This window comes from Phasianus colchicus, chromosome 1 (assembly GCF_987193195.1).
Source record: "Phasianus colchicus chromosome 1, bPhaCol1.hap1.1, whole genome shotgun sequence".
Lineage (NCBI taxonomy): Eukaryota > Metazoa > Chordata > Aves > Galliformes > Phasianidae > Phasianus > Phasianus colchicus.
The window spans coordinates 11,234,972-11,262,395 of record NC_143436.1 but is presented as its reverse complement, the minus strand read 5'-3'; the positions used below and the strand labels follow the sequence as shown (position 1 = coordinate 11,262,395).

Sequence of the window (27,424 nt, the reverse complement as noted above, 5' to 3'; positions counted from 1 at the left end):
ATCTCCCAGACTGCATTCTTATTCAGTTTTTATGAATGCAGAACTGCCATGGTTTCTAATGCAGAAATTAACATTAAAAAAGAACTTGTACAATTGGCCATATATGAGATGACTTTTTATGATACAGTCTATTTAAATGGCACATGTAAGTGAGAGCTCTGCATATTTGGTGATAGCCTTCTACGAATTCTCCTCTAGGGAAATCACTTGCAGTTTACTTGCCATTAGCAGTTACTGCTAACAGAAATTGCTAATTAAAATCTATAATTTTATGTGTAATAGGCTTGCTGCAATGCGACTCCGTGGATATATTGCTGAATCTCAAACCAGGGAGCTTGAATTAAGAATGCATGTAAATCAAATATAATTCTTTACCAATTGCTAGATGGCATACTATGATAAAAAATCCTCTTTCCACTGAATGTAATGATAGAAGTAGTAGAACATAAAAATGGAGTAATGAAAAAAAGATAAAATGTTATATCTATGTTCACTTGTTAAAACTGCTTTGTTTGGTTTTGCTTACAAATTCATGTTTGCTTTCGTATTGGCTGTACACTTGTATAGAACATAGTAGAAAACCAGCTCAGATGAGAACTGCTGTAATTCATCACAATAAAAATATTATTTTTATTAAAAAAAAAGTTGACTCAGTAGTTGCACCATCTAGTTAAACCTGTGTGATTGAGTCTGAAATGACATACACAACAATGTTGCATTCAAGGGGGGCAAGCTTTTACAAAACCCTTCACTTGCTCCTGCTGCCATTCATATGTGACACAGCAGTACTGGTTCTAATTAGTTAAAATTTGTCACAAATAGATATAAATTTCAGAGAAAATCAGTAGCACAGTTCCTACCCCTAAGATCTGGTAGGTATGTTAGCAATGTCATGATATAAGCAACACTGATTGTAAGAGATTTGCACTGAACTATATGCTCCATTTTTTATTTGGATGAAAATATAGCATCTTTCTTCTAATATGCATATTAAAAACAAAAACATGAGGCAATGCAAAAAAATTATAAAATAAAAGGAAAAATCTAAGAGAAAGTGTACAATTAAGAATCAAAGTAACGATACAGAAAGTAGGAGAAAATAAGATTCAACCATAAAATCCTTTTTTTTCCTGCATGCTGAAATGCACTAGTTGTTAATCTCAACAGCTGGCAAGAAAACTGAGGTGCTGGTCCTTACACAGAGTCACAATTCTGGGCTGCAAATGCTTAAAGGAATCCAGCAAATCCCACAGGTGAGATGACTTGCCCTGATTTAACTATTGTAGAAAGTATAACGTAATAGATACTAACCAAAATAAATGAAAAGGACATTTAACTACACAAAATCAGAGAACAGAGATGAGTTACCTGTAATCAGTGCCATTCACAGCGGTCCACGTATATGTTCGATTTCCTTTATCAATGTATCTCTGTAAAAAAATATTAATGAATAAACTAATTATTAATTCCAAAGCTTCAAGAAACAGCTTTTGCATTGCAACATTACATTTACTGATAAAAGGTTCCACAAGTATATGTCTATGCCCTTTCTTTCACTGTAATAAAAAGAAAGTGTGAAAATGACCACGGTAATGAAAAAGAGGTGTCTTTTTTGACTTTTATGATTCAAAACCATTTCATTACCTGATTGTTTCTTTTCAGTACAGCATGATAGGGTAGATCACTTAGTCATTTAGGAAAAAAAATAAATAAATTAAAAATATGCACGTATTAGTGGCTGATGTCCTGGTATATTTTATATGTAAGGTAAAAGGATGGGTAAACAGACACCCTTATAATCCTATTTATTTTTAATAATGTGACTATACTATTACTTCAGCTCAAGAATAGCTAAATACTTGAATATACCTTTAATCATGCATAGTGCCATGGTTTGTAGATGTACAATGGCAATAGAAAAACAGTTCCTAAGGTGGGAAGGCAGGAAGAGAAGAACAGGGCTCTTATGAAATGCTTCTACTACCAGTTCTTCGAGGATGCTTAAAGGCAAATTAGCTGAAAGCTCCCTCCAAAGACTACATTGCATATTAGATGTCCTCATATGTTTGCTCCTATTTACCCTTGCCTACTTTATTACCGAGCCATCTGATTCTATCTCACCCTAGCTGGTCACTGCCGAAGAACCTACACATTATTTCAGTTCTTGTGATCCTTCAGTTTGCACTGCTGCATACCCCAGCAGCCCAAATGTGGCAGTGCTTTTGTTTCTATGGCATCCTCTCCATTAGTTGGAAAGCCCCTGAGGCCTTGGAAGACTCCAGCACACCCCACCCACGCTTGCTATGAGTCCAGTTTCTATGTTGTACTTATGAGGTCATCTCCCAGGACACTGCTGGGGCCAGCTGCAATACAAAAGGGAAGCAATGCACACTTAAACCAAAAAGCAAAAAAAAAAAAAAGGACATCAATTTCAAGCCTCAAGACTGCAACTGTCAGTACAGAGCAACAGACCACATCAGCCATTTTTATAAGAAAATATATGAAGCTATCAAATACTAAGTGATGAGCAGTTCACGGTCTGAAGCAGCTTTATTCTGGCTCTAGCAGCCTGGAGCTGGGAGAATGCAATAGTTTGAAGCAGACACCATTGCTGGCCAGCTCTGGCTGCTCCCTTCTCTCTAAGGGGTCCAAGCAGAGGAAAAAATCTTGGTCCACGAAGCAAGGTAAGTAGAGGGTAATTACTTTCATTTGGTTCTTGAAATATTTGGGAACAAAAAGCTTGAGATATTCTATTCAAATACAGTTTGTGGTCTGGGCTGTGCATGACTGACACATTCTCAGGCACCCAGGAACATCATGTTGCTCCTGATGCTGTAGCTGATGCCAGCATTTGCCCATGTGAATTTGCCCCTCCCTTGCTTTTCTGGTAAACTGCTGGAGGAGTGACTGCTCTGGTCTTTTCACAATGCACCACAAAGTCTTAGAAATGTGGGCATGGCCTGAGATCTCTTTGCCATGAATTCAACTTCTTGTATAATTCTAACGATGTTAACGTCATTTTCTGTTAATTTCTCACTTTTCTGACCACTCACACAGAACTCTTTTTTTACCCATAGACTTGGAAAGCTTCTCCTTATCCAAGCCAACAGCACAGATCTATAAATGTCTGACATATTATTGTAAGGCACCCCATTCAGGAGCAGTTTATCCTCAACACAGATTCCAGGTGGACTTCAACATGAAAAACAAACCAGAGGCAAAGATGGGTTCATGAAACAGAGAGGCAGCAGAACTGACATCAGATGGGGCTTATCCCCACTGTACCATGAAAGCCCTATTTATTCACTGTCCTCCAATAGTGAAACTTTTCCACACAATGGCATTCCTCTATAGATTGTAAAGCCTTAATAAAGGCCTGGGATGGAGCCCCTCCTGCGTGAAAGCACAAAGGAGAAGCCTAGCTGAAGGCATAGGGACAGGCCTCTGCTTTAGAAAAGGGGAAGAGTTGAAAAGCAGCACAAAGCTGGTACACAGAAGTAATGTGGGCATGTTGATCATGGGACTCTAAGTGCATTGCACTGGGCAATTTAAATATGTCAAGTTTGAGGTAAATCCGCTTGTCTCAAAAACAGAAGCAGGAAAGCATCACTGCCATTTACATGGCTACTTGATCATCATTACCACTACTGCTCAAATAAAACTATCTACATTCACATTTGACTGCCCCCATTGAAGTGGAGTTCTCAACTCAAGAAGAGTCTATGAAGTTCTGCACTTTCTAAATAGAGTATCAGAAAGAAGATCATGCACAACACAGAGTCAAATTACCTAGACTCTGCAGTATAATACACAGAAGGGTTGTGTACTATCTGTCTGATATTTTCTTCATATTCTTGTGATAATTCTTTACATCAGCTAACTTCAAGATGTTTTACACTCTTTGCAATAGCCTCAAGTTTTAGTTTTAGAACTGTAACTGTGGGGCACACTCAGACCATATTTGCTCTTCTGGCAAACCGATCATTATTTCTTCTCATCAAAGTTCCAAAGAAGAAAGGTAAACATGTAAGGATCCGTATCATATTTCAGTATTTCCTTTTGCTACGAAATATATCTGTTTTATTAGAAAAACTCAGAATGATCTGTCAGGAGTGAAGATTTTGGACATGAAATTAAAAAGAACTCAACAAGCACAAGATCAGAAAGCAAAAGTACACAGGACAGCTGTAAAATGACTTTGCTTATCCCAAATAGGCCTCATTTGTGGCATATAAATGTTAATTTCTTTCTCACTACTTTATCTATTAAACTGAAATATAAACCATCAATCTGCTTCTCAAACATCTCTGTAAACAAATTAAGTACTTGTTTTTGAGTTTTACGCACAGGAGTAGGCTGGGTCTACTTCTTGGTGAACAGAGTATAAGAGCTCATCAACAACTGCCTGATTAATGATGTATCAAAGAAATCAACAATCAGAACAATTCTCTTTCATAAATACATTACTTCTTTTCATCTAATACAGCAAAATGAAAATCTTGGAGAAAAAAAAAAAAAGTAATATTAGCTAACATAAAAAAGTAAACATCTTTTCACCATTTCACTGTATTTTGATGTTTTTGTTTGCTTCTGTAAATGTCTGTGTTTCTGTCTTACCTCATCCTGGGACTTGACCAGAGTTTCAAATGTTTTTTCTCCACTTTCTCCATCTATCATTTTTTTTCGAATCTATTAGCAATAAAAAAACAAATTTAAAAAGTAAAAACTAGTTGTCGCATATAACATGATTAATGTTTTCAGCGATCGCAAGTATTTTATATATACATAGAAAATAGTAATGCATTTGGAGCCACAACTGTTAATTTTTTATTTTTATTTTTTCTATTTTCAGATTTTTCTAATTAGAAGTTGCTTTATCAGAATTTGTACTGAATTAGTAGACTTATGAAATAACAGTTCTGGTATACTTTGCTTATGAAGACAATCTTATAAAAACATTTGATGTTCTGTAATAGGGAGAGTATGAATTCTGTATGAACAAGAATGAGTTTAGTCTAGCATTTCTAGTGCTTCCCAGCACATCTGATTCAGCTAGTTGCAGTGTTTCAGATACCTTCTTCAAACCAGTCTGAGAGTAATTTCTCTCTGAAGCAGCAGTTCTAAAAAGTGAAGGTAGAACTCAACAGATACCAAGAAGTGTTGATTATTGTCATCATGAAAGACCAATTTCAAATTGAAAATATGACTGTTTAAAAACTAAAAACCTAAAATAAAACTCCATTCTATTCTGAACAGTAGTAAACTTTTTTTTTAAAAAAAAGATTTTGCAATGTATTATAAAATAAATAAAAGAAATATATATATAGGAATTAGTTTTGATGTCAACATTTTCAATAACTTGCTTTGTTAGTTCCTTCTCAGTTCCAGTACAGCAATAAGTTTGCATAAGTCAAAATCATTGTTGTTGCAGATAATTTTTTTTTTTTTTTAATATTCCAGGTAATATTTTAACATCCAATTGAAAACTGTCTTGTTTTTAAAAAATTTACAAATTTTATCTTCCCTAAAATTACAACTTAATAAAGAAGACTGAATAAATATTATTTAAATAGTAATGATAGTGAATTCCAAAAATGAGAAGAATATTAAGTATTGTCTTTGCTTAACAATAATACTGGGATCAATTTGCAGTAATATTTCATTGTAATTTAATTACTATATAAGATCATAATCTTGAGAAATTTTAAATTGATTCTCTTTTGGCAAAATAGATTCCCATTCAAAATCTATAACATATATTTCTTCTCAGGTATTATACAGTAAAATACAAGCAGCAGCAGGAACTAAGAAACCAGTGAATCTCACCTCAACTTTAATATCATTTTCCAGTTCAGCATCTAGAAAATCCAGTGTTACTGGCTCCTGGGATTTAGGATTCTGAAGCAGAAGACATTAAATAATCAAATAATAAAGCTTGAATATTGTAATGTTACAGAGAGGTCCCTAGAAATCATTCCAATCCCTTCATTTTGAAATAAGCTACTTAACTGGGCTTACTTACCATTAACTTTTATCTCTTATAGCATGAAGAATTATGTCTTTGTCATTTATTTTATTTCATTGAATAGAGAGGCTAAGTGAGCAAGACAAAATCAGATTATCCCTAACAACTAGTGGCTGTCCACTGTCTGTCAAGCAGGGGGTTCCTGTTGGGAAGTTGCATCGCCTACTGCTGGTTTGCCACAGTAAAGTCAGAAAAGAAGTGTCCGGGAAAGCCTAGGGATGAATATTCCATTAGGCATCCTGACTCTGTGAAGGGAAAGCTGGGAGAGCTTTCTACCTGACCAGTAACATGGGATAATTGTACTACTTTGCAATTTTGCCAAAAGCAAGAATGCAGACTTGCTGTTTTGAGGTGGGAATAGACTGCTTCAAGACTCAAAGGTGCAGCCATTGTAACAAAGGATTTACCATAACAAAATACAAATAACTTTTATTGTGAGCATTATAGAATTTCCCTGAGCACCTGGCAGCTTCAAATGCATTTCTCTTGACTGCACTCTCCATTTAAGAGATGGAAACCTACAGTAGAGAAATTCTGTGACGTGGCACCGTTAAGACCCACGGAAGCTGTGATGATGCTCACCATCCACTGTGAGGCTGACCAGCACAGAGAAGTTAGTGGTATGCATCTGCCATATTGTTCTGGTGCTGGGTCCAGTCCTGCTGAACTAGCTTCAGCAAGTCAGCAGGCTTTGCTCTCTTCCCAGTTGCAATTCCCATTTAAATGAACAGAGCTGTGTTCCACATAAACTCTCTGGAATCTGACTATTATTTTCTTTTTTCTTTTTTTTTTTCTTAAAGGAATTTTATCTAAGCCCTTTAGATTTTGTATTGCAGCCAAATATAATTAACTAATCTTAGATATGGTATAAAATCCTCAATTATCATCACTCAGTTAATAGATCCACTTAATGAAAGATCTTAAGAAATAGTTTAGATTTTTTTTTTAAATTATTATTTATTATTTTATTATTTATTATTATTTAACCATTTAAATCTGATATTTTAAAGGAGGAAAAGAAACAGTTTTATTGCATTCCTTCTGATTGATAATACATGTATTTTTGTAATAGGATGTTTTGTATATGGAAAGACCTCAAGACTTTTTTTTTTTTCTTCACATTGGCACAGTTTTATATGTAATGAGTTCTGGTTCTCTTGTAGATAATTGCAACATAGAACATGTCACTACAACATAAAACATGTCTTTGGCTGATAGGAGTATTTCAAGATATCTGTAGGTTTTTGGGGGATTTCAGTGATCCAGCTATAATAAGTTAAGGGACATGCTGAAGTCCCTTCTTTCAAAATGATGTTTACTTTCCTTTTATGCTAGCACATGACAGAACTAGGAAATATACTCTGGCAAAGATGCATGACAAATGTACATGTCAATTCTATGAAAGCTTGTTTCATCACAATTTATATATGTATGCCCAGTTCATACTGGAAGAAAGTTGGTCTGAATAGCTGATAAGAGAGGCCTTTACATAATAATCTGGTGCTTAAAACTAGTCTTTGTTTTCAAGACTGCAATACAAAATAGTTTTAGAAGATTGCTCCCTCGTGTTGTTAAGGTACAAATATACATATTTCTGAGTATATGAAATTATTCACTTTCTTAGCAAGTCAGACTTGCTGTCTGCTAATGGAAAAGTAAAGATATTTATTCATTTACAGGAAAGATTTCAGACAAAGATTCTAGCTAATTTTTGCCTACTGATAACTTCAAAGTAATTTTAATGTTCTTATTTACACAAGATAGACAAGACTAGTAACTTAAATACAAAAAAAAAAAAAAAAAAAAAAAAAAGCTCTATGCTAATTCAATACATTCAATGTAGCTTTTTTCTAATGCATTTTGGTTTTTTTTCCCCAACATTCCGCACTCTCAAAATAAATAGCAAAAGAGCTAAAATGTAAAAATAAATAAAAAATGCATTTTCTTACATGCAATGGATAATGAATAGCATGGCCAAACCCAAACAGCATGCATGAAGGCATTGCCATGGCAGAAGTGGCATTTATGAAGTTCACATTCCATTTCAGCACACAAAGGAACAAAGAAAAGAAATGGTAAAAAAAGAAAAAAAAAGCCATCACATCAAATCAAGGTCAATATTCATTTCAAATGATAACCTGGGCTAGCCATAGTTAAGGAGTCCCAAAGGCAAATAGTAAACTAACAGTCTGACAAAACTCAAGTAGACATTCACAAGTTTTCTTTATTTAAAGACATATTATTCACCACATATTCTTTATAAGGTGCTTATTAGTGATATTTAATAGATGAGTAAACTAAGCATATATAGGGATACAATATGAGATGTGCTAGAGGCACAAAGAAATCTCTTAGAGATTACAATAGAAAATTCCTAGACCAGTATATTAACGGGAAGATGTTGTTTCCCCGCTATGCCTTTTTTTTTTCTCCCCTCCCTCCCCCAGAAAATATGTGTATTTACCAGTGTTTGGGCTCCATAATTTATTCTTCCTAGGTTGCCATTTTGCACGATTTATTCTAAGCCATGAAGAAACAAACTTACTGATCAGTTTGCTCTTCTCTTTATCCAGTCATGCACACAAGATGACTAGAATAAGCACAGCACCACTACATTCACCAGCACAACTTAATAAAACAAAACAGAAGTAAATCACTAGCAATGAAGCATGCACATGAAGAAAATGCAATCCATTTTCAGCTCAAAAAATAAAGGCAAAGTTCTATAACTTCAATGACAAATCAAGAAGGAAATAAAGAAAGAAAGAACTGGTGCAGCAACAAAAAATATATATAAAAAAATGTGTGTTTTGAGAATGTCAGTATTCTCATAAATTCTATTGAAGGAATTCAATTCCTTGGTGTGAGGAATCTAGTTCGTGTTCGTACTTGGGATCCTAATGAATATTTGGGCTGTTAGGTTTTTAAACAAATAATGGCGAGAAGGCAGAAAAATCCTGGGCCCCAGAGGGAGTCACAAGAACAGCTTCCAGTGTGGGTGGATGCCCAGTGCTTTTCCAGAGCTGCACATCCCTGAGCAGATGGTACAGCCAGGATAAGCCAGCCACAGCAAGATCACACCGCGACCCACTGAGGAGCCAGCTGTGCTCTGAATATTGAGATGTTTTATGTTCTGATGATGATTTCTCCAGCCTAAACAGAAAATCTAGTCTGGAGACGGTCTTCTAGACGTTGTATAAATACAGCCACTTGAGACTCAGTGAAATCACCGATTGATCTAGATCAGGATTTTACACTATGATTTTAATAATGCTGCTATGCGAGCCACTGGATTTGCATCATGTATTTTCATATACGTAAAAAGTTAACCTGGTCTATTGCATCTAATTTTGTTATCTCGCCAGTAACATCATTAATCTAATCCTTTAATTTTTTTTTATTGAGTTTTCATTAGGTGTCTTCTGCTCAGGGATTGCATTACATAAATTTTACTGAATTTCCTTTTCCCTCTTGAAGTTGATGGTAGTTAATCCTCTGGATCTGGGTTTTCTAGTCTAAGAAATCTAATGTAAATAACAAGTAAAACATATGTGCTAGTCTGACTTCAATGGAAAAAGCAAAAGCTTTTATATGTTATATACTGTACAATTAAACTTGGTAATAAAATCATGAAAATGACCCTCTTGACTTAGGGTTTATGCAAGCATAGCTAACACAAGTAGTCTCTCTCTCCCTCTCTCTCTCTCTCTCTCTCTCTTCTTTTTTTCCCCAGCCTTCACGTTCATTTCAAAATCTGAGATAATTTTTGCAGCACGGCTCTAATTATCACCTATTAGTAAAACACCATAATTTAATGCAACACCCTTCACTACAGCCAATAACACGTTTTTTATTATTTAAACAAGGAAGGATGCAGGCTTCATGCTTTGGAAGCTGTTTGTCAAAGTAAACAGTTCTCTAGTTAGATTTTTCCTAGTAAGCAGGACAGAAGCTTTCTAATGTACTTCCAGGCCTATGCATTCTAGCGCACTAATCACCTCCATCCAAAGTTACCTGTACATGGGGTCTCCTTTTTCTCAAATTAACTTTTGGTATGCCCACACCAATTTGCTGAAGTAACAAAAAAGCAGTAATTTACTTTTTTACACTATTAATAAACAGACCACTTGTAGAAGTGAAATCTTTCCTACACATCTATATTCTACAGTGCACATGTACTGGAGCCAGGGACTAACCCTCATTCTGTTCAGGAATTCTGAACTCAATGTCAGAATTGCACACAGGTTTTGGTCTAGAGAAACAAAAAACAGAGAAATTTTAAACAGTGTAAATTAAGTTAACAGAGCTTTCCCTCCCACCATACTCTGCCAGAACTAAATTGTGGAAAAGAAGTTTCACCTTTTGCACCTTTTGTTTACAGTTCTATCTGCTCTTATATCTACATTCCTCTTACATTTCTTTCAAAAAGGTAAACCATAGGACCAAATACTGGACCATACTGAAAGCATGTGTGATTTTATAATTATCATTAGTTGGATTTTGATCAGAACCATAATGAGAATGAAGAAAAGAATGCTAATCCTTAGAAATGATTAAAAAAATAGAATTATCTGCTGTTTTTCAAATCTTATCTAATTAGAAATCATCTTGTTAACGTATACTTAATTTAAACTAACCACTCAATCCAGTGGATAGATTTATTTGGCAAGACAGGCACCTGCTCTTTCTCAGGACAATGAGAAAACACACACAGAGTACATATGCAGAAAAAATATAAAATTATTTGTTTAAAAGTGTAATATAAAATTATAAATACATATATTTTATTTAGTTTAAAACTGTATTAAACTGAAAGGTTAAAAAATATTTCCAATGTTATGCTTTGACATAGTTTTCACACACAAAACAAAACACAAGGGAAAGTTTCTCAGATTTTTTACCTGTTTTCAATCTGTCTAAAATTTTTTGTCAGTTGTAGAAACAGATTTACAAGTTCAGAATTTCTAAAGGCTTTGTGTGTGTGTGTGTGTGAGAGATGCTACTGCAAGAAAATTTCCCAAAATATTGTGTTGAACCAGTTTTGATTTCAGATAAGATTTTCAGAAGGAAAGACACTCAGAAGAAGGTACTACTGAAAGTTTAATACACCCTCACCTCTTCAAAGGTAAAGACGTGGTTATGTTTTAGCTTACACCTACTGAAAAATTGCTGCCAAAGAGGGTTAAGATGTTGTTAGTTAATACGTTAATGGCTACCAGGATGTTCAACTAAAATTAATATGACATGTTAAAGAAAGTCCATGAGTTCTAAATACATCTTTCTTTATAGTGTACCTTAGTTTTAAAACGTAGTTCTTGTATCAGTCTGTATAGCATGCACCACCCCAAACAAACTGGGAGTGAAAAAGTCTAGTCTGTGTAACTGTTAATAACAATAACAATAATAATGCATATGCTTAATATTACATTTAGACATTATTCTATCACATAAAACACATCACATAAAATACCATTTTTTCAATATATTCTAAATCAATATTGTTCTATATTATTTTAATTAAAAAAAAAACAAAAACAAAACAAACAAACAAAAAAAACCACAAGGCACCTACACAAAGAAACCATGATAATTAGTTTCCTCATAACTGTCTGCAGTCTGTCTAAGTTTAGCTGGAACTGAGTTTTTCGTTCTCTAACAAAAGTTCTTTACACTTTAGTGTTACACTGTAGAATAATTGCACATGAGGTGAACACAGCCTGTATTCATTAGTTCCTCACAAGATGATGCCTAAAAGAAGAATGCTACATTGCTTCATTTTATATTCCTTCTGTTAACAAAATTCTAGTTTTATTTGGAAAAGGTAAACTACCTGCCATTATCTGAATTTCTATTAATCTCTAGGGAAGAGAATGATGCAATATTTGTCAAAGAATCATTCATTAAGCATAATCATCAAATCAAAACTTCTAGTTTATCACATCATGAAAATCAAATGTGTTTATATGGAAATAGAAGTGCTTGTAAATTTTTAAAATCTAAACAAAGTCTTTTTCTTGTTTTTCTTTTTAAAGGGGTATTCCTGAAATAAATCAGTAGGGATACTCCATCAATAGCTAAGATCAAGTTACTTCTTCAAAAGCATGTTGTTGGTGTTATCGTACACACTTAGCAAAAGATTTCAAACGCATTCATTACTTCAGAAAGTTAATTCACATATTCATAATTCAAATTCCCTTGGCTTGAGAATTAAATGAATCATAAAGTAAATGAATTCTTCATTTATTCTCTGCCATTGGTAGTTAAATATTGTGAAATACTGAACAAAGGTTCTGTTACCTTTCTATAGCTATAGTAGGACATTCTGGTGAACAAACAAGAGAGAACAGTTGCCTTTCTTGCCTCAAGTTGTACTCACAACTTGCATTTATCTTTCCCAGAGATTGTTCAAACTGTCTAAATAAGAAATTTTAATATTGATACCTGAACTATGCAGATATGTTCTTTAATGTTCAGTACTTACAGTGATTCATCATTAATTCTAGATTTTTTATTAGTACACTATCCATACATTTCTATCAACTCACTGTGGTTTTATTTATTTTGTTTTTGTTAATTCAGCTCTAACCATTTTTCTCTTGTAGAATGATGTATTTGTGTATTCTGAACAACTTGAGGACAAAACTGCTCAAAGTTTCTTTCTCACAGAATTAAGGCATTTTGAAATATTCCACTAAACAGAAGATTTGTTTACATGGAGCAATCCTTCACTAAAACAGAGACTGAAGTTTTGATTTCTGAAAAACATTCAGCCATTCATCTTGACGTATCTCATCAGAGCCAAGGAGGCAATTTCCACAAGGCAATACATGTAATTTATCAGTTCATACAGGATTAAGACTACTATTATTATATATAAACTAGACTGAAATTTGGGTTTTAAAGTTTATTGAACTCTGAGCAAAATTACATCCTAATTAGATTTAGATAGATTTTATGTCTGAAAGACTTTTCATAAGTTGAATTAAAATATAGCATTCTGGGAAAGAGTAAATGGTCTGATCCACTCCAACTTTGCAGCTCAGGTTTCATCTCTGGTAAACAGAAAGTAAGCAAAGAAACAAATACGAAAATACAAGTAAAAATAGTGTGTACTTGTCCCTGATTTCTGTGGTTTTGTAAGTATTAAACTTCTGAAATAAGAAAACATCAAATAATAAACGCTAGTAAACTCCCTTGAGTTTGCTTCAGTGGCATCTTGTAACGCAGTACAACTTTTTTGTAATATTACACCTATCTCTAGTTGTTTTTTTGTTTGTTCTTTCGTTTTTCTTTGTTAGTACATATACTGAAATACTTATTTCATATTTATAGATGTCTGTGTAAAATATACATCTTTCTTATTTCATTTATAACAAATTCAACAAAAATCAATGCTCATCTTCTTGCTACCTAAGTGGATTTGGATGATGCCATACATATACCAGGGATTTTCCTGACACCCTGCAACGGAGAATTCTTTATTATTTTTATCTGATAATTTAGGCAGTTCTTATTTATTCATGCTACTTCTCACAATGTCCCCATATTACAGTGAACAAAATTAGAAAGTTTCTCATACCTTTGGTTGAAGATTTGGATGAAGTAGCACATACCCATTAGGATCAATTGCAAAGTAGTATCCATTTGGACAAAGCTGAAAGAAAGAAATGAAGTTTAGCGTAGTAAATTCTGAAGTAATAAAGAAAGATTAACCAGTAGCTTTCCAGAAATAGTTACACTGAAGAAAATATATGGCTTAAGGCATCATGAAGTATGTGAGATATTAATCCAGAGAAAAGTTTTTAAAAAATGTTTCCTCTTTTAGAATCATAAATATAGGAGAATAATTTGTGCTGATCTGGAGTTCACAAGGGCCCAATCCTTCACTGAAGGAAGTGTATTGAATATGCTCACTACACAGCTGACCTCTCCTAGAAGGACCTATTGCTGAATTCTGTTCAACTTGTCCTCCATTATGAACCCCGCTGTTCCTTTCCTACTTTTTCAGGCAGTCTGCCCAAAGACTGTACTGTGGCATGGGATTTTCCCATCCTAGATGGGAGACTCTGTATTTGCCTTTGGTAAAATTCATGATGTTCCTTTGTTTCCCCAGATGTAGTTTTCCACAGTAATGGGTATTTTTCTTAGAAATTCCCTAGCTAGATGTCTAAATATAGAAATCAATCATATTGAATAGTGTATAGACAGACATATATTTAATAATTTTTCTACAAATAAATGTCCTCTAAAAATGATAAGTATTATTATTATTATTATTATTATTAGCGATAGTTAATTATATACTCTGGACCTGGACTCTGGTAAGAATCAAGCAGTCATCTGAACAGCAATGCCTAAGGCTACAGAATAATAAATACTTGGAATATATCCCCTAGTGTAAAATTAGCTTTTACAGATGGATTCTGATGGACAATTCACACAGAAGCCTGGGTTTGCCTGGTCAGAAAATCTGCAACAATGGAAAAGAGTATATGAAAAGAAGCCTGCTGGTGTTTTGACTCACATCCAGTCATTGCTACATGACTGATGAAGAGCACACAAAGAAATCTACATAAATCATACATAAAGAAAAACTACCAACACAACCAACTCACCGTAAATCGAGGTGTCAGCTTTTTTATGTCTTCCAGAGAGACATCAACCCCCATTACTCCAAGAATCAACTGGTTCTGGCAAAATTCCAAAATGTTAGGTCATGTTTGACATATTTACAATACAGGATAACTGAGAGTCAGTGATTTTAAATTTTGTCTTCATCACTTGTTTGACAAAAGTTGCCTATTTACTACTGGGCCTATTTTAAATATTTTTAACAATAACCGATGTGATTAAATATAATATACATAATTTAGTACAGTGTGTGGAGATTGTTTCAGAAGGTGATAATGCATGCTTTCCTGGGTGAACAAACTATAAATGCAAGAACAAAACAAGCAAACCATATTGCTTGTCAAACTACTGTGAGTTACTAGCATCCATATAGACCTATTAATACACCCTCAGGTTGGGCTGCTGACCGTTAAACTTATTAGACTGTAACAGCACTAGAGAAACTTAATACTTAGATCTTAGCCTGTGCCCACAGTGCTATTTTTTATAATTACAACTAATACATTTAAAGTCTGCATCATTGCCTTTTACCCTGAATCGTCACAGCTTCACAGATTTGTTATATATTTATCTGGGCTTCCCTTCCTGGCAAGGCCTAAAAAATGTCACTTTCTACTTCCCATCTCCTGAGCACTTTGCTCATTCACACTGCCACCAGGTCATAGAGATAAAACAAGGAATGTCATACCCTGAAACTCAGAACAACAAAATGAGTGACCTGAACTTTCTTGTTCCCAAGATATTAACAGGGAACAAGAGATGACCTATTTATTTCTGACATATAAGACAATTAAATTGTAGAAAGTTCTATCGAAATGCACATTTTTCTAGGAGCTTAGCATTAAATTTAATTGTTTGCTTGCTTGCTTTAAATAACAGCTTACTATTTTTCCGTTTTGTTCTTTTGTTAGATTGAAGACAGGCAGAGTTCCTGTAATCACAAGTCCCAGCTCCTAAGAAATAAACACATACAGAGGAGATAAAATGACTTTTCAGTTTAGTAACAAATATTCATAAGGAAATAGGGATCAGGGGAAAAAAAAAAAAAGAAAAAAAGGGAAAGCCATACAGGAGGTTGCTTAAGATACAGAACCATTGTTACAAGTGAACACTGTTACAAATTCTAATTGCTGCTAACACCAAGACTTAAGAAAATGCTGTACGGGTACTAGATATATCTGTGCCCTCCTCCATGATGAGAAAGTCCACAGATTTCAACCTTTACCTCTGATAGCTTAGTATGGGTTGGTCTCCACCTAATAAGTATTATTACTAAAATGCCCTATTTTTTATAAATACATATGTATGCACACACACAAATATGCCTATGATTATATACAGACTTACAAACATGTTTACAAAGCACACTTATACAGGAAACTTGAAGGAAAGACTGAATTAACCCAATGAAAACACACAGTGACATGATAGAGGTTTTCAGATGTCACTCTCTTCAGTAAGCAGAACTCTTTCTTTTCCTAGTTACAAATTTATCTTTGGCTTTACAACAGGATATGTACAGAAAATAAGAACTTTCGTCACAACATCCTTTATATTTCCAGTAAGTATCTCAACAGTAACCCAGAAAACATGGTTAATGAACTTCTGGTCATTGAAATTCCAAAGAAAATCGGGTTCCCCTGTGTATCGTGCTCAGTTCTATGATGTACTGATAAAAATTTACAATAATGCTAACTGACAGGAAGATGTGGATTTTGACATGACATTAATGACCATGTGACCATTTCCAGATGACCATTTAACAGTATTTTTTGTCTAGATAGAGTTACTCAGAAGGAGGTTATCTAGAAGAACAGATTAGATTGCTAATAATACTTTGCTGTTTGCACTTCCCTGAATATGTTTTACAAGATTTGTGATATGTTTAGCAGTAAAGAAAGTATTTCAAACAACTTTTTGTTTATTTTCCAGTTATATGCACTGTCCAATTAAAGAAATCATTGCTTTGAGCAAGCAAGTAATTAGAACTATGGTAATTTAAAGATTTTTGTTCAAAATTTGTAAAAATACCCAGTGAAATTGAAAGGTTTAATTCTCCCTTGAGTGCCCAGGGGAAAAACAAAACAAAAACAAAAACAAATACAAAAAAAACCCTCACACAGAAAAACCCAAACAAACAAATCCCCCCCTTCCCGCCTCACACACACACAAAAAACCCTCCACAGCAGTAATATAACTGATGATCTCTACTGCAGCACAAGTATAAAACTGGATAACTGTTTTTGTTGTTGTTGTTGTTTGTATTTGTTAATTTGTGAACATTGATGACTTCCACCTAAGGATCTGTGTGTAGAATTGCTTTTCTCTGTTAAAGTTGAAAACAGCAATGAAAATACCAGATGCAAGCAAAAAACAGGATGTTGGCACAAGCTGTTCAGAAAGTTGTTCTATTGAAGTGTTCAGATGCTGGAAATGGAAGAATATTATGTTTGCAATAATAAAAAAAATAAGTCATTAGGACTGTGGAGAATGGAGCCCTATGCTAACTGATATCCTATACCTTTCTTCCGAACAGACCAAGAATTTTACTTTAATAAATAACAGTCATACCAGAGCATCCAGATAGACATTTGTCCATTGGACCTGTTTGGCTTTCTCTCCAGCTAACACCATTGGCCTTCCCAAAACATCCAGATATTCCTGCCAAAAAGTGCAAGAAACTTTTCAGAAAGCAGTTATTAGATTCATGTCTAGAAACAGCATAAGAACATTAATAACAGTAAGAAAATAAAAGCAACATAAAAAAAAAGAAAAAGATTAGTGAAAAAGTCAACATTCACCACTAACACAAGTATTTTATTTGCATATTTATTTATAATTTTACTACCCAACATCTCAGTCTTCAGACTGCAGTATGCACTGCCAAGACAATTCCTGTATTTCAATGTCAGTTGCTCTATCACAGTTGGACCATATAGATCTATAACCACTGCTCTCTTTTCATGAAGTGAAAATTACAGTTATATCTATTCAAAAATTAGATGTTAATGTAGCAATGAAATTACGGGCAGATCACAGATCCTTCAATTAGGAAGATAGTGGAGGGTGAGTGGCAATCACCATGTGAGGTCCTACAACAAGAACCTACAACAGCAACTCCTATAGAAACTAAACTTTCAGATTTTTAAATGTGAATAGTCCCTGTCTTCCTTTAGTTCTGCATTGCAGATAAAGCTGGTGATCTTAAAAGTTATAAAATTTCTGGTCCGACTTGGAAATGGTTGCCATCAAACTTCTTTTCTTCTTCAAGTTTTCCAATCTGTCTTAAAATATTAGGGATATTTCTTGCCAGACACTATCTGGAAGAGTTTAACGGCATCGAAGGACTCTTATCAAGACAAAAAATTATTTATTTATTTATTTATTTATTTATTTGCAAAAAAAAATGTCATGGCTGGTGTTGGAAAGACAAATAACTGCTGTGGTATTTCCTTACTTTTCTGGACATCTGAATACATGAACTTTCACACAACAGAAAAAAATATCTGGTCCATCTACACTGTCAGTTTGGATCACATCATGTAATTCCAGGATCCTGTGCCCTTAATTATCTGCACTTGTGTCTTCTAAATTGTCCCTGAATTTTGAAAGGAAAAGCTGTCTGTCCAGACTGGTTAGACCAACTCAGGAACCTCTCAAATATTTGGGACTCTATCAGGCCACTGTTTCTGTTCAGTTGTGTTCAGAGATTTTATCAGATTTATGCCCTTATACAGACCCACTGCCTTCTCCATGCAATGCAAACCTGTCTAGAAAGGTTATATATTTATAAAAAAAATTCTGGTTTTCAAGAACTTTATGAAAATTGCTGCCAAATCTCAGGATCAAAGAGGAGCCATCTAAGGCAAGGAGGAAAACTGATCCTAGAACAAAGCCCTTGTCTGAAAAGTGTTACAGGATGATGATTATTTCAAACCTTAGGTTGTGTGCATGTGTCCAGACAGTTTTAGAGGATGCTAGCATGACCTGCATGCATGCAAGCGACTGTGGGCTAGCTGGCCAGGGTAACCGAGATCACATTGTAAATTGGCTGTAACTGTGCAGAAGGAAAAAATAAATGAGAATATTCTAAGAGAATAAAACTGCATATGTACATGAAAACCATAACTTTTTCTCCATTCTTAATGTACTCTACCTTGGAAAATAGTTTAGAACAGAAATTACCCTACTTTTTGTGTTACAACTGTATCTGCATTTTGTAAACATGCTTACCTGGGTGTTTATTCTTATGGCTCCAATGGATGGAATTTCATAATAATAGCCTAAAATGGGGAACAGAAATAACACTGTCTTAATATAATACAATTCTAGTTTCTTCATCTTAAGGAATTTAATTTTACTCATAATTACTCATAATTTACTCATAATTGAAACTTTATAGAAAGTACCATGTATGAATAAAACACTTTTTTTGTCAATGCCACAGCAACACATGGACACACATGCCATACAGGCCAACCTAGTTACTCTTCAGCAGCAAGACTGTATTATGTATTTATTTTGTCAGTTGTTTTTAAAACTAGGATAATGTACTGAATTTGTATTCTTGTACTCCCAGTTACTTTGAAGTGCCAGCATACTTAATGGTTGTTTCAAAGCACTGTGATAGCAACAGAATTATATCTTGAATGTATGTGTATAAGAAAGCAAGAATAGCTATAGTTTGTTGCAGTACTGAAGTTTACAGCATAAAAACATAAGGCAATCTGGAAAGAACAACAAAAAAAAAACATATCCAGCATTTTTTCTAAACTGAACATCAGAAATGTCTTTATTCATTATCGATATTATCTCTTATTTGTCTGAATCAAAAATATTGCCCATATTCATCAATAAGACTGAAAAGAAAGAGAAATAAAGCTCCTGATCCAAGATCCAGTTTCAGACCACAAATCAGGAGAAAGGAGAGCAGAACAAGAGAGGCAAGAGTAATGAGGTTTCTCACATACTTTGTCTTAAGTAATGTGTGACTTGATAACAAATTAAAAGCTTTAAGAAAAAGTTAAAGAAAAATTTCTTCTTTGGATGTGCAAGCAAAGAATTCCATCAATTTTGGAAAGATGAATATGATCATTTTCCTTTGATAATAAAATGACATAGGTGATAATTCCATAAGTGAGCTGGTCTGAATTTATTAACAGAGTTTAGTTTAAGTGAACATAGTAATCAGAGATATAAAGACATTACTTAAAAAAATTGTTCAAAAATCAACTGCTGATTTTCTGTAATTACCTGGCAATGCAATCTACAGAACAACTTGCATAATTTAAGTCAGCGTTCTGAGATATTTATGAGGTCATGATACACGTGTTGTTCAGGTAAGTTATAAATTATTCTCTATAATTATTCTTTCTATATCTTTGTCTTATGTTTAAAAATTTCTCTTCTGCAATGTATCTCTGTTTACCTCTTCTCTCCTTCCCTAGTTATATGGTGTCTGAGATGCTTTCTTCTCACACTAATTCTAAATGCATCTTTCTACATTTTTCATGCAGAAATTTTAGGAGAAAGAATTTTACTTCCTTACATTAATTCTTTTTTTTTTTTTTAATTTCCATTGGAAAAAATCATAAGGATGCACTTAGAAACTAAGGAATCACAGAAAGAATAATTACGATATTTTCTTATAAAAAGGAAAAAAAAAAAGGTGGGGGGGAAGAGGGGGAAATTAATGCAAGTCAGCTGGTCTCTTCTAAGTTTTGGAGAGAGAAAAAAAAAAAAAAAAAAAAGAAATTCAATCAGGCAACCAACCAAACAAAAGATTCTTTTGTCCAAGCTCCTTAATATAAAACAGGTTTCTCTAATTTTCTTATCTGTCATCAGTTCCATGTTTCCATAGATAGCTATTACACCAAGAACACTCAAAATTTACCCATAATATCTTACTATTATTATAATGAATACTGTAATAATACTTCTCTTACAACACTGTATTATATAATAACAAGTAAACACAAAACTTATTATTTATCCACATGTATATACACATTCCATCAACTTTTTTGTAACTGATTAAAAATACAAGAAAGCTGAAAAAAAAGACAGAATTTTTAAAGAATGTTAAAGATATTGCTCCAGCAAAGAACAGTTTCAAAGACAAAGTACCTTTATTTTCACAGGCCATCCACTGAATAGGTCCTTTGTCATAATTATGTTGACCAACAGAAAATGTGAACACACGTACCTAAGCATATTGAAAAAAAAAAAAAAGACATAACATAAAACTTAACTAAATACCATTAATTAACTGTGACTCTCAAGTTAATGATTCCTGGATTTTTTAAAAAATATATTTGAAGCAAAAAAGAAATCTCTGAACTTCCAAATTGAAATCAATTCAATGTCACTGGCATTATGACATTTATATATTGTATTTTGTCCCACCAAATAGAACTCATTAAGAGTTTTTTTCCATACTTCTTTCATGCTTTAAAGCTCTAATACCAATTATTCTCTGTAAAGCATTTGATTTTTTTTTTTTAATTTTTCTAGTGCGCTTATTTTAACACTTCTCTCTTTTATTAAATTAGTTGTCATTATCTTCTATCATACTGATAGAATAAACTAAAATTAATAATAAGAAATTAATGAAATAAAATAATAAAAACCCAGTATGTTTGTATGTAGACTAAAAACCATAGAAGATGCAGAGAAAAGCTACATATATATCTGTATACTATGTTTCAGTTTCCAACAGAATATTCTGCTCAGAAGCTGAACTTTTCTGAAGAAGGTGGGAAAAATATTTTCCCAGCAGTTCCTATGTCCCTCTGAAGGATTATCCTACAGCCACGCAGTCTTTCCTTTTCAGGCATCTCTTTATGAACCTTTAACTTTACCACTTCACTTTACAAAATACAGATCATAATATGAAAACAAAATAGGAATTCCTTTCCATGGGATTGAGTAATAAAGGCTTGTTTTCTTTAAATACATTAAATATAAAGCTGCATAGACTCCTTGCAAACTACTTTCGGATTGATGCTAAGTATTTAGGTGGCATTCATTCAATTTTTCTTCACTTTATTTAGTGTGTGCTACATAAAACTTTATTTGTCAAATAAGCAACAGAAATTGTGTCACACAGTCAGAGCCAATGTATTAACCAAGAGCTATAGGAATAGTTCCAAATCATCAGTCAACAGGTATCAATTGGTGAAATTTTATTACTGATGACCCTTACATGGAGGAAGGGCAAACCAAGCTTTGCACTAGATATCATTTTAATTAGGAATATGTTTTGATTTGGTCTGTCTGTTAAAACCCTTTGTTTCTGCTTCTGGTAGAATTACAACAACTACTTAGGCACGATTTAAAAAAAAAAAAAACACAAAAAAAACCAGAAAAATGTTTTTAATAAAACTACCCTATATAAGGTCATTTCTCAATAACAACTCAAACCAATTGCAGTTTTAGTTACATGAACAGGTATGTGAATGATTATGTGTCTGATGTTGAATTTTGTTCTCATAGTTTGTATGGACAGAGACAGATGAAAAATACCTCCAATTACTTTGGAAGCATCAGTATTGCTAGTACGAACATAATTTCAATATGTCTGCATCTCATTTACCTTTTTTATTATGTATCACATTGTAAAATCGAGTTTCATTTGCCATTCCTCACTTGTTCCTATTTGTTCTTGACCTTTTTTTACAAAGTGCCAGTGTAACCCTTCTAATGGATCTGTTTCTATTTAATTACCATCTATTTTTTACAAGTTAAATATTATGTTGTTTTATATCTGTATCTCTCAGCTCAGAACCCATCTATGACACTGTTTTTTGGGGACTCACAACTGTTCCTGGTTTAGTATTCACTAAACAATTAAGATTACATTATTCTTAAAAATTATGGTGAAACAAGACAAAATCCACTAAAGACCACTAGCTAGATGGTTGAGTGATCTGATGTCTCTTTTGGATTAAAAGCAACTAATTAAGTATAAAAGAGTCATGTGGGTTTGCTTGTTTGTGTATAAAATACGAGGCAATTAGACTGGATCATCTAGCATTTGATCTCAAATATAAAATTAAAGCACTGTGTTGGACTCAAGTTGCGAAATGGTATGTAATTTAGGAAAAAGAAGCAGCATGTTAAATCTGCAACTAATCTATAAAGAATTCAGAATTTAAATTATTGACAACAACCAGAGGACAATATATCTGATTTAGTGTTCCTTGGATAATTAACAGAGATAAAGAACTGCAATGAAAATTTGAGTTTTTAATTGTTACTTGGTTTGGCAAGAAGGTGGAACATTCAAAGAGTTTTCTTTTTCCCATTGCCTCATCTGGAATTGAGTAGAATGACAGACCAGCTGGAAAAATGAGTCAGAAAGTCAAATTAACAAGCCAATTTTAGAAAAAAAACATGCTCTTTGTTAACATTTTCTATGACATGATACAGTATTAGCCGAAGGACTGAGATGAATCTGTGTTTTCTTTTTCTTATAGACATCTCTCCAAAGAAGACAGAAGACTTTCAAACTTAAAAATAAATAAATAAATAAATAAATAAAGGACAGGTTTAATTATTTTTACTAGGAATATTGTGACTGAGAATAGATACAGATATAAACATCTCTCCCTTTATTTGTTCCTCATTTCAAGTTTAGTTTCCACCAAGTAAGTGGATTTCTAAGTTGAAGAAAACTGTCAAGTATATTTGATCCCTAGAAGTTGTTTTTCATCTGAAATAGCCACTGAGACATGTTGTTTCTTCTCTGTACTTCTCTAAAAGATCTCAGATCTTCTGAACACAATAGGTTCCAGGCTCTTTCACACAGGTCTTCTTTCCCCAAACCTTTCCCCACAGAAAATCCAGCCTTACAGGGGAGATCCATTTGTTCTCTTCATGTACAAAAATAACATTCAAATTATTAAAAAGTAATAGAATTAGAAAAAAAAAAACAAAAAACAAAAAAACAAAAAACAAAAAAAAGAAACAAAAAAAACTAAAACCAAAATAAAAGATAGGAGTTGTCTTGTTCTCAATGGGACTACTGAAAATATAGTTTTTCTAGAAAAGTCATACACTCATGATGGAGAAGTTAAGATGGTCAGATATGGTCTAGGATTTTTGTTAAGTGTAAGTGTCCTAGCTTTTCACCAAGACTTCGAGTCTAATGCTGCATTAGTTCTTTTAGGATAATAATATGTACTAATTCTTTGTATTTTTCACTATTTGAAACAAGTCTTCTATCATTATTAATTATTTTCAGTGTAAATAGTGTAAAGCAATATCTTTATTAAAAATTAAAAATGTTTAGAACTATGTGAGGACAGTCAGATAATGAATGACAAAGGAAAAGGCTGCTCAGAGAAGCTGTTAAGTCTGCATTCTTCAAGATCTTCGAGACCACATTAGATAAAGCCCTGAGCAACCCAGTCTGATTTAGTCCTTGCTTTGAGCAGGACATGGGACAAGAGACCTCCCAAAGGTCTTTGCATCCTGACTTATCCACAATCCTTTGAAGGATATGAAAGGAAATAAATGAATAAAAAAATAAAAATCCAACTCTCAATCATAGAAATTTCCTAACAGAAACAATGCTACAGAAAGTTGAGGAAGAAGTACTGTATTAAGAAACCTAATAATCACATAAACTAATTATTTAACTAATTATTTATTTTCCTTTTTTTTACTTCGAATTTCTCTCTACAAGAAAAAAGTCTCATAAAGATCAATGTGAACAGAAGGATTCTGACTCCTACACATATGAAGTGATAAAGGCACTCGAGAGAGCTGTGAGGAAAATAGAAATGAAGAGCTATAAACAAATAGGCTGGTTTGGTTACAGATCTCAGTTGCCTTTTTTTTTTTTTTCGGTATTTTATTTCTTCATTTTGCCGTTGGAGTAACATAAAGTAATAAGTAAAATGAATCTCACCATTTTACCACAATCATGTAGAAGTGTGAAAGACTTTTCCCACCCCTAGATAAACAAACTGAATCAAAAAATGATCTGATCAGATCATGTAACTTCAGTTTTCCTGACAGTAAGATTTCAGAATATATTAATTTGAGCTTTGTAACTGCAGATTAAAAGTAAGTTTTTTTTTTAAATTACTATTATTAAAAACCAAGAGAAGCTGTAATAAAGAGGAATTAATAATTCAGTAATTTCAGCATCATCAAAAAATTATTTTTTTCCCATTAATGTGCTTATATAGATAATCAGATATGATGAAAAATTGTTTCAAATTTATATCTAATAGGTATACTTCTCAAGCAAGAGTAACAAACCAAGACTATTATTCTAAATAAAATCACAAAACTGCTTTTCTATATTTCATTATGCAGTCTGTCTCCTAGATCCCTTGTAAGCATATCTTTTAAACCACTTAATTAATTTACAACTCTTCTGCTGGAGATCAGAGAAATGTTATGTTGTTTTCTAACTATCACACTGATAATTCTCAATGTGTTCCTTTCCTTACTGTCTTTACATCTTTGACTTATCTCCAAAACTGAACAGAATTTTGAAGACGATTTCAGATTCTGCTATGAAGTAGCTAAGACCAGAAGGCATTTATGATGAATTTTAATGAAAAGCACAACTAGAGAATTATCATCTGAAAACTCTGCAGGGTAACTAGGTTAGCCATAGGAAATGCCAAATACTGAGTTTCACCTAAATTCTGGTCCATAATCTTTTGTCCTTGACTGCTAGATTCAGAACTTCAAGGAATACAGTCATGATGCATTTGGGTTTTATCAATAAAAGTAAAGCAGCTTTGCTTCGATAGAAAGGACAGGGAAAAGAGAAATAGAAGCTGCATGTTCAGGAGTATTGCTGGCAGTGATGTGGTAGAGGTAACTTCTAGGGTCCCTTAGTCTATATTTATGCACTAAATAAATTGAACATAAATCATTTTCTTTCTCAGCCTGTAAGGCAAAGCATGGATCACATCTCTATGGCTACATTATTTTGCTTTCCTCCCTCCCCATCCCAACCCCCCCACATCATTTCATCTCATTATGATGTCTTTTGGGATCAGCTATGGTTCATGCTCATCCCTGAACTGAACTCCTCAAGACACTGTTTGAGAGAGCTGACTGCCACAGGCCAAGAACCATACCACTGAGTCTGTTAACAATTAAACATTATGGATAATTCTGGACAGTTCTTCAGACTGCGTGCTGACCTTGGTTTATGGGTATGGGCACAGCTGTGCAATTCAGTCATAAGAATAAGGCTTGTTTTCTTGTGAACGACTGAGCAGCATTCATCTTTTTCAAAACACTCATGACAGTGCCTCTAACCTTTTAAATGAGAATTTAATGCTTCTCAGTTTAACCAAAAGTTGTAACTGTTACTGCTCTGAATACCAGACCCAACAAAGTTCAGAAGTCGGAGACTCAGGCTTTTATGTGATCCTTGGGCTGCCTATGCATTTATTTTGGCCTTAACATAACTAACTGGGGAAAACAGAGAAAATCTCAGGACCCACAGTTATTAAGTTGTAAAGATCTAGAACTCAAAATGCAGAATTCAAAATTTGATGTCAAGTTAGGGAATAGCATGAAACACCAACAGAAATATACCAAGTTGTATTTTTGATTCTTATGTCCATATTATGATTTGTCTCTTTCTTTAGGTACTCTCCAGAAACAGGTTCAGAGTTGGAAAAAAAAAAAAAAAATACAAAAACAATGTGGGACGTGGTAAGAATTTACCTCTCAAATACTTATATGCAAAAGATAATTGCAAGCTCAACATCTTTGAATTTATTGATTTGAAAAATGCTGTAATGCATTTGATAAAACGCCTTCTCAAGTCTTTCCACGATTGAGCCTCTAGGATCACTTCTATTCAATCCTTAACTCCAAGCTGCAGTGATAACTTGCAAATTCCTAGTCTAATTGTAATCTTTCTAATATAAATCCTTCTTTGAAAAATGAAAGAAAAATTATTGGAAAACCTCCTCTGCTTTGGATATGACTCTAAATTATACATAGAGCAAAAAGCATTTAATGATCTTGCTATTTTGGAAGAATAGACACAAGTACAGTGACGTGTTGTGTGGTAAAATACAATTGCTGGTTTTGCCAAGATTTTTTTGTTGCATCACAATGAAAACATATATGAACTAAAAAAAAAAAAAAAAGTGGGGGGGTGGGAGTGGAGGGGGGGGGATGTTTCTAGTGTAAAGCTTGAAAACAGCATTACCACTATTACAATTTAACACTTTAGAAAATTTGAGAATTACCACTTCCACTGAACTGAGAGAGCACATTCGTTACTGTTCTACATCTCATTAGTGCCACCTTGTGGAACTATAGCAATCAATTCCAAACTCACTCATACTCGGCTCGCAGTTGATTCTCCTTCCTGCTCTGCTAGAAGTACAAAGATTTAAATATCTTGCTCATATAAACTATTCTACCTCTGTTAAATCAATTATAATTAGATTGATGAAACACAACACTGATGATGTGGTCACTTCAGTCTTTACGTTGTTAAACCTTTCATGAGACAAAAGTATAATAGAAGTAGAAACTGTATTAGTCCATCCTGACAGGAACTTAATATAGAGATATTACATGATAATGAGGAGGCTATGTCCTCTGCATCAAGCTGCCTAATTATGTAAAAAGAAGTTTCTAATATCATCGTTTTTCCAGCTGTAGGTACAAATCAGCTGTTTTACTATCTTTTTACAACATTAGTCTGAACAGCAGTTAGAAAGAGAAAAGCTGTGACTTCAAAAATAAGTCGGATTTCATTATTATGTGCCTGAA

The 27,424-nt window shown here is 33.6% G+C and overlaps 1 protein-coding gene and 1 long non-coding RNA gene across 9 annotated transcripts in view; one reads left to right on the top strand and one right to left on the bottom strand.

Annotated features, from left to right (window-relative positions):
• CACNA2D1 (calcium voltage-gated channel auxiliary subunit alpha2delta 1) overlaps positions 1–27,424 on the bottom strand; it is a 359,292-nt gene that overhangs the window by 33,943 nt on the left and 297,925 nt on the right. For 5 of the 8 annotated variants that reach the window (XM_090135242.1, XM_090135250.1, XM_090135255.1 and 2 more), the window contains 9 exons: positions 20,783–20,861; positions 18,890–18,939; positions 17,228–17,317; positions 15,541–15,609; positions 14,641–14,715; positions 13,605–13,679; positions 5,827–5,898; positions 4,618–4,689; positions 1,369–1,430 (listed from right to left, as the gene is read on the bottom strand). In XM_090135242.1, coding sequence (XP_089991368.1) covers positions 1,369–1,430; positions 4,618–4,689; positions 5,827–5,898; positions 13,605–13,679; positions 14,641–14,715; positions 15,541–15,609; positions 17,228–17,317; positions 18,890–18,939; positions 20,783–20,861 — 644 coding nt within the window. Of the gene's footprint in view, positions 1–1,368; positions 1,431–4,617; positions 4,690–5,826; positions 5,899–10,039; positions 10,097–13,604; positions 13,680–14,640; positions 14,716–15,540; positions 15,610–17,227; positions 17,318–18,889; positions 18,940–20,782; positions 20,862–27,424 lie in introns of all 8 variants that reach the window. The other 3 variants (XM_031591457.2, XM_031591373.2, XM_090135262.1) reach the window with 2 other exon arrangements.
• Positions 2,122–5,953, top strand: LOC116227970 (uncharacterized). Its single transcript, XR_004166693.2, has 2 exons — positions 2,122–2,684; positions 5,771–5,953. It is a non-coding gene; the product is annotated as an uncharacterized LOC116227970 (long non-coding RNA).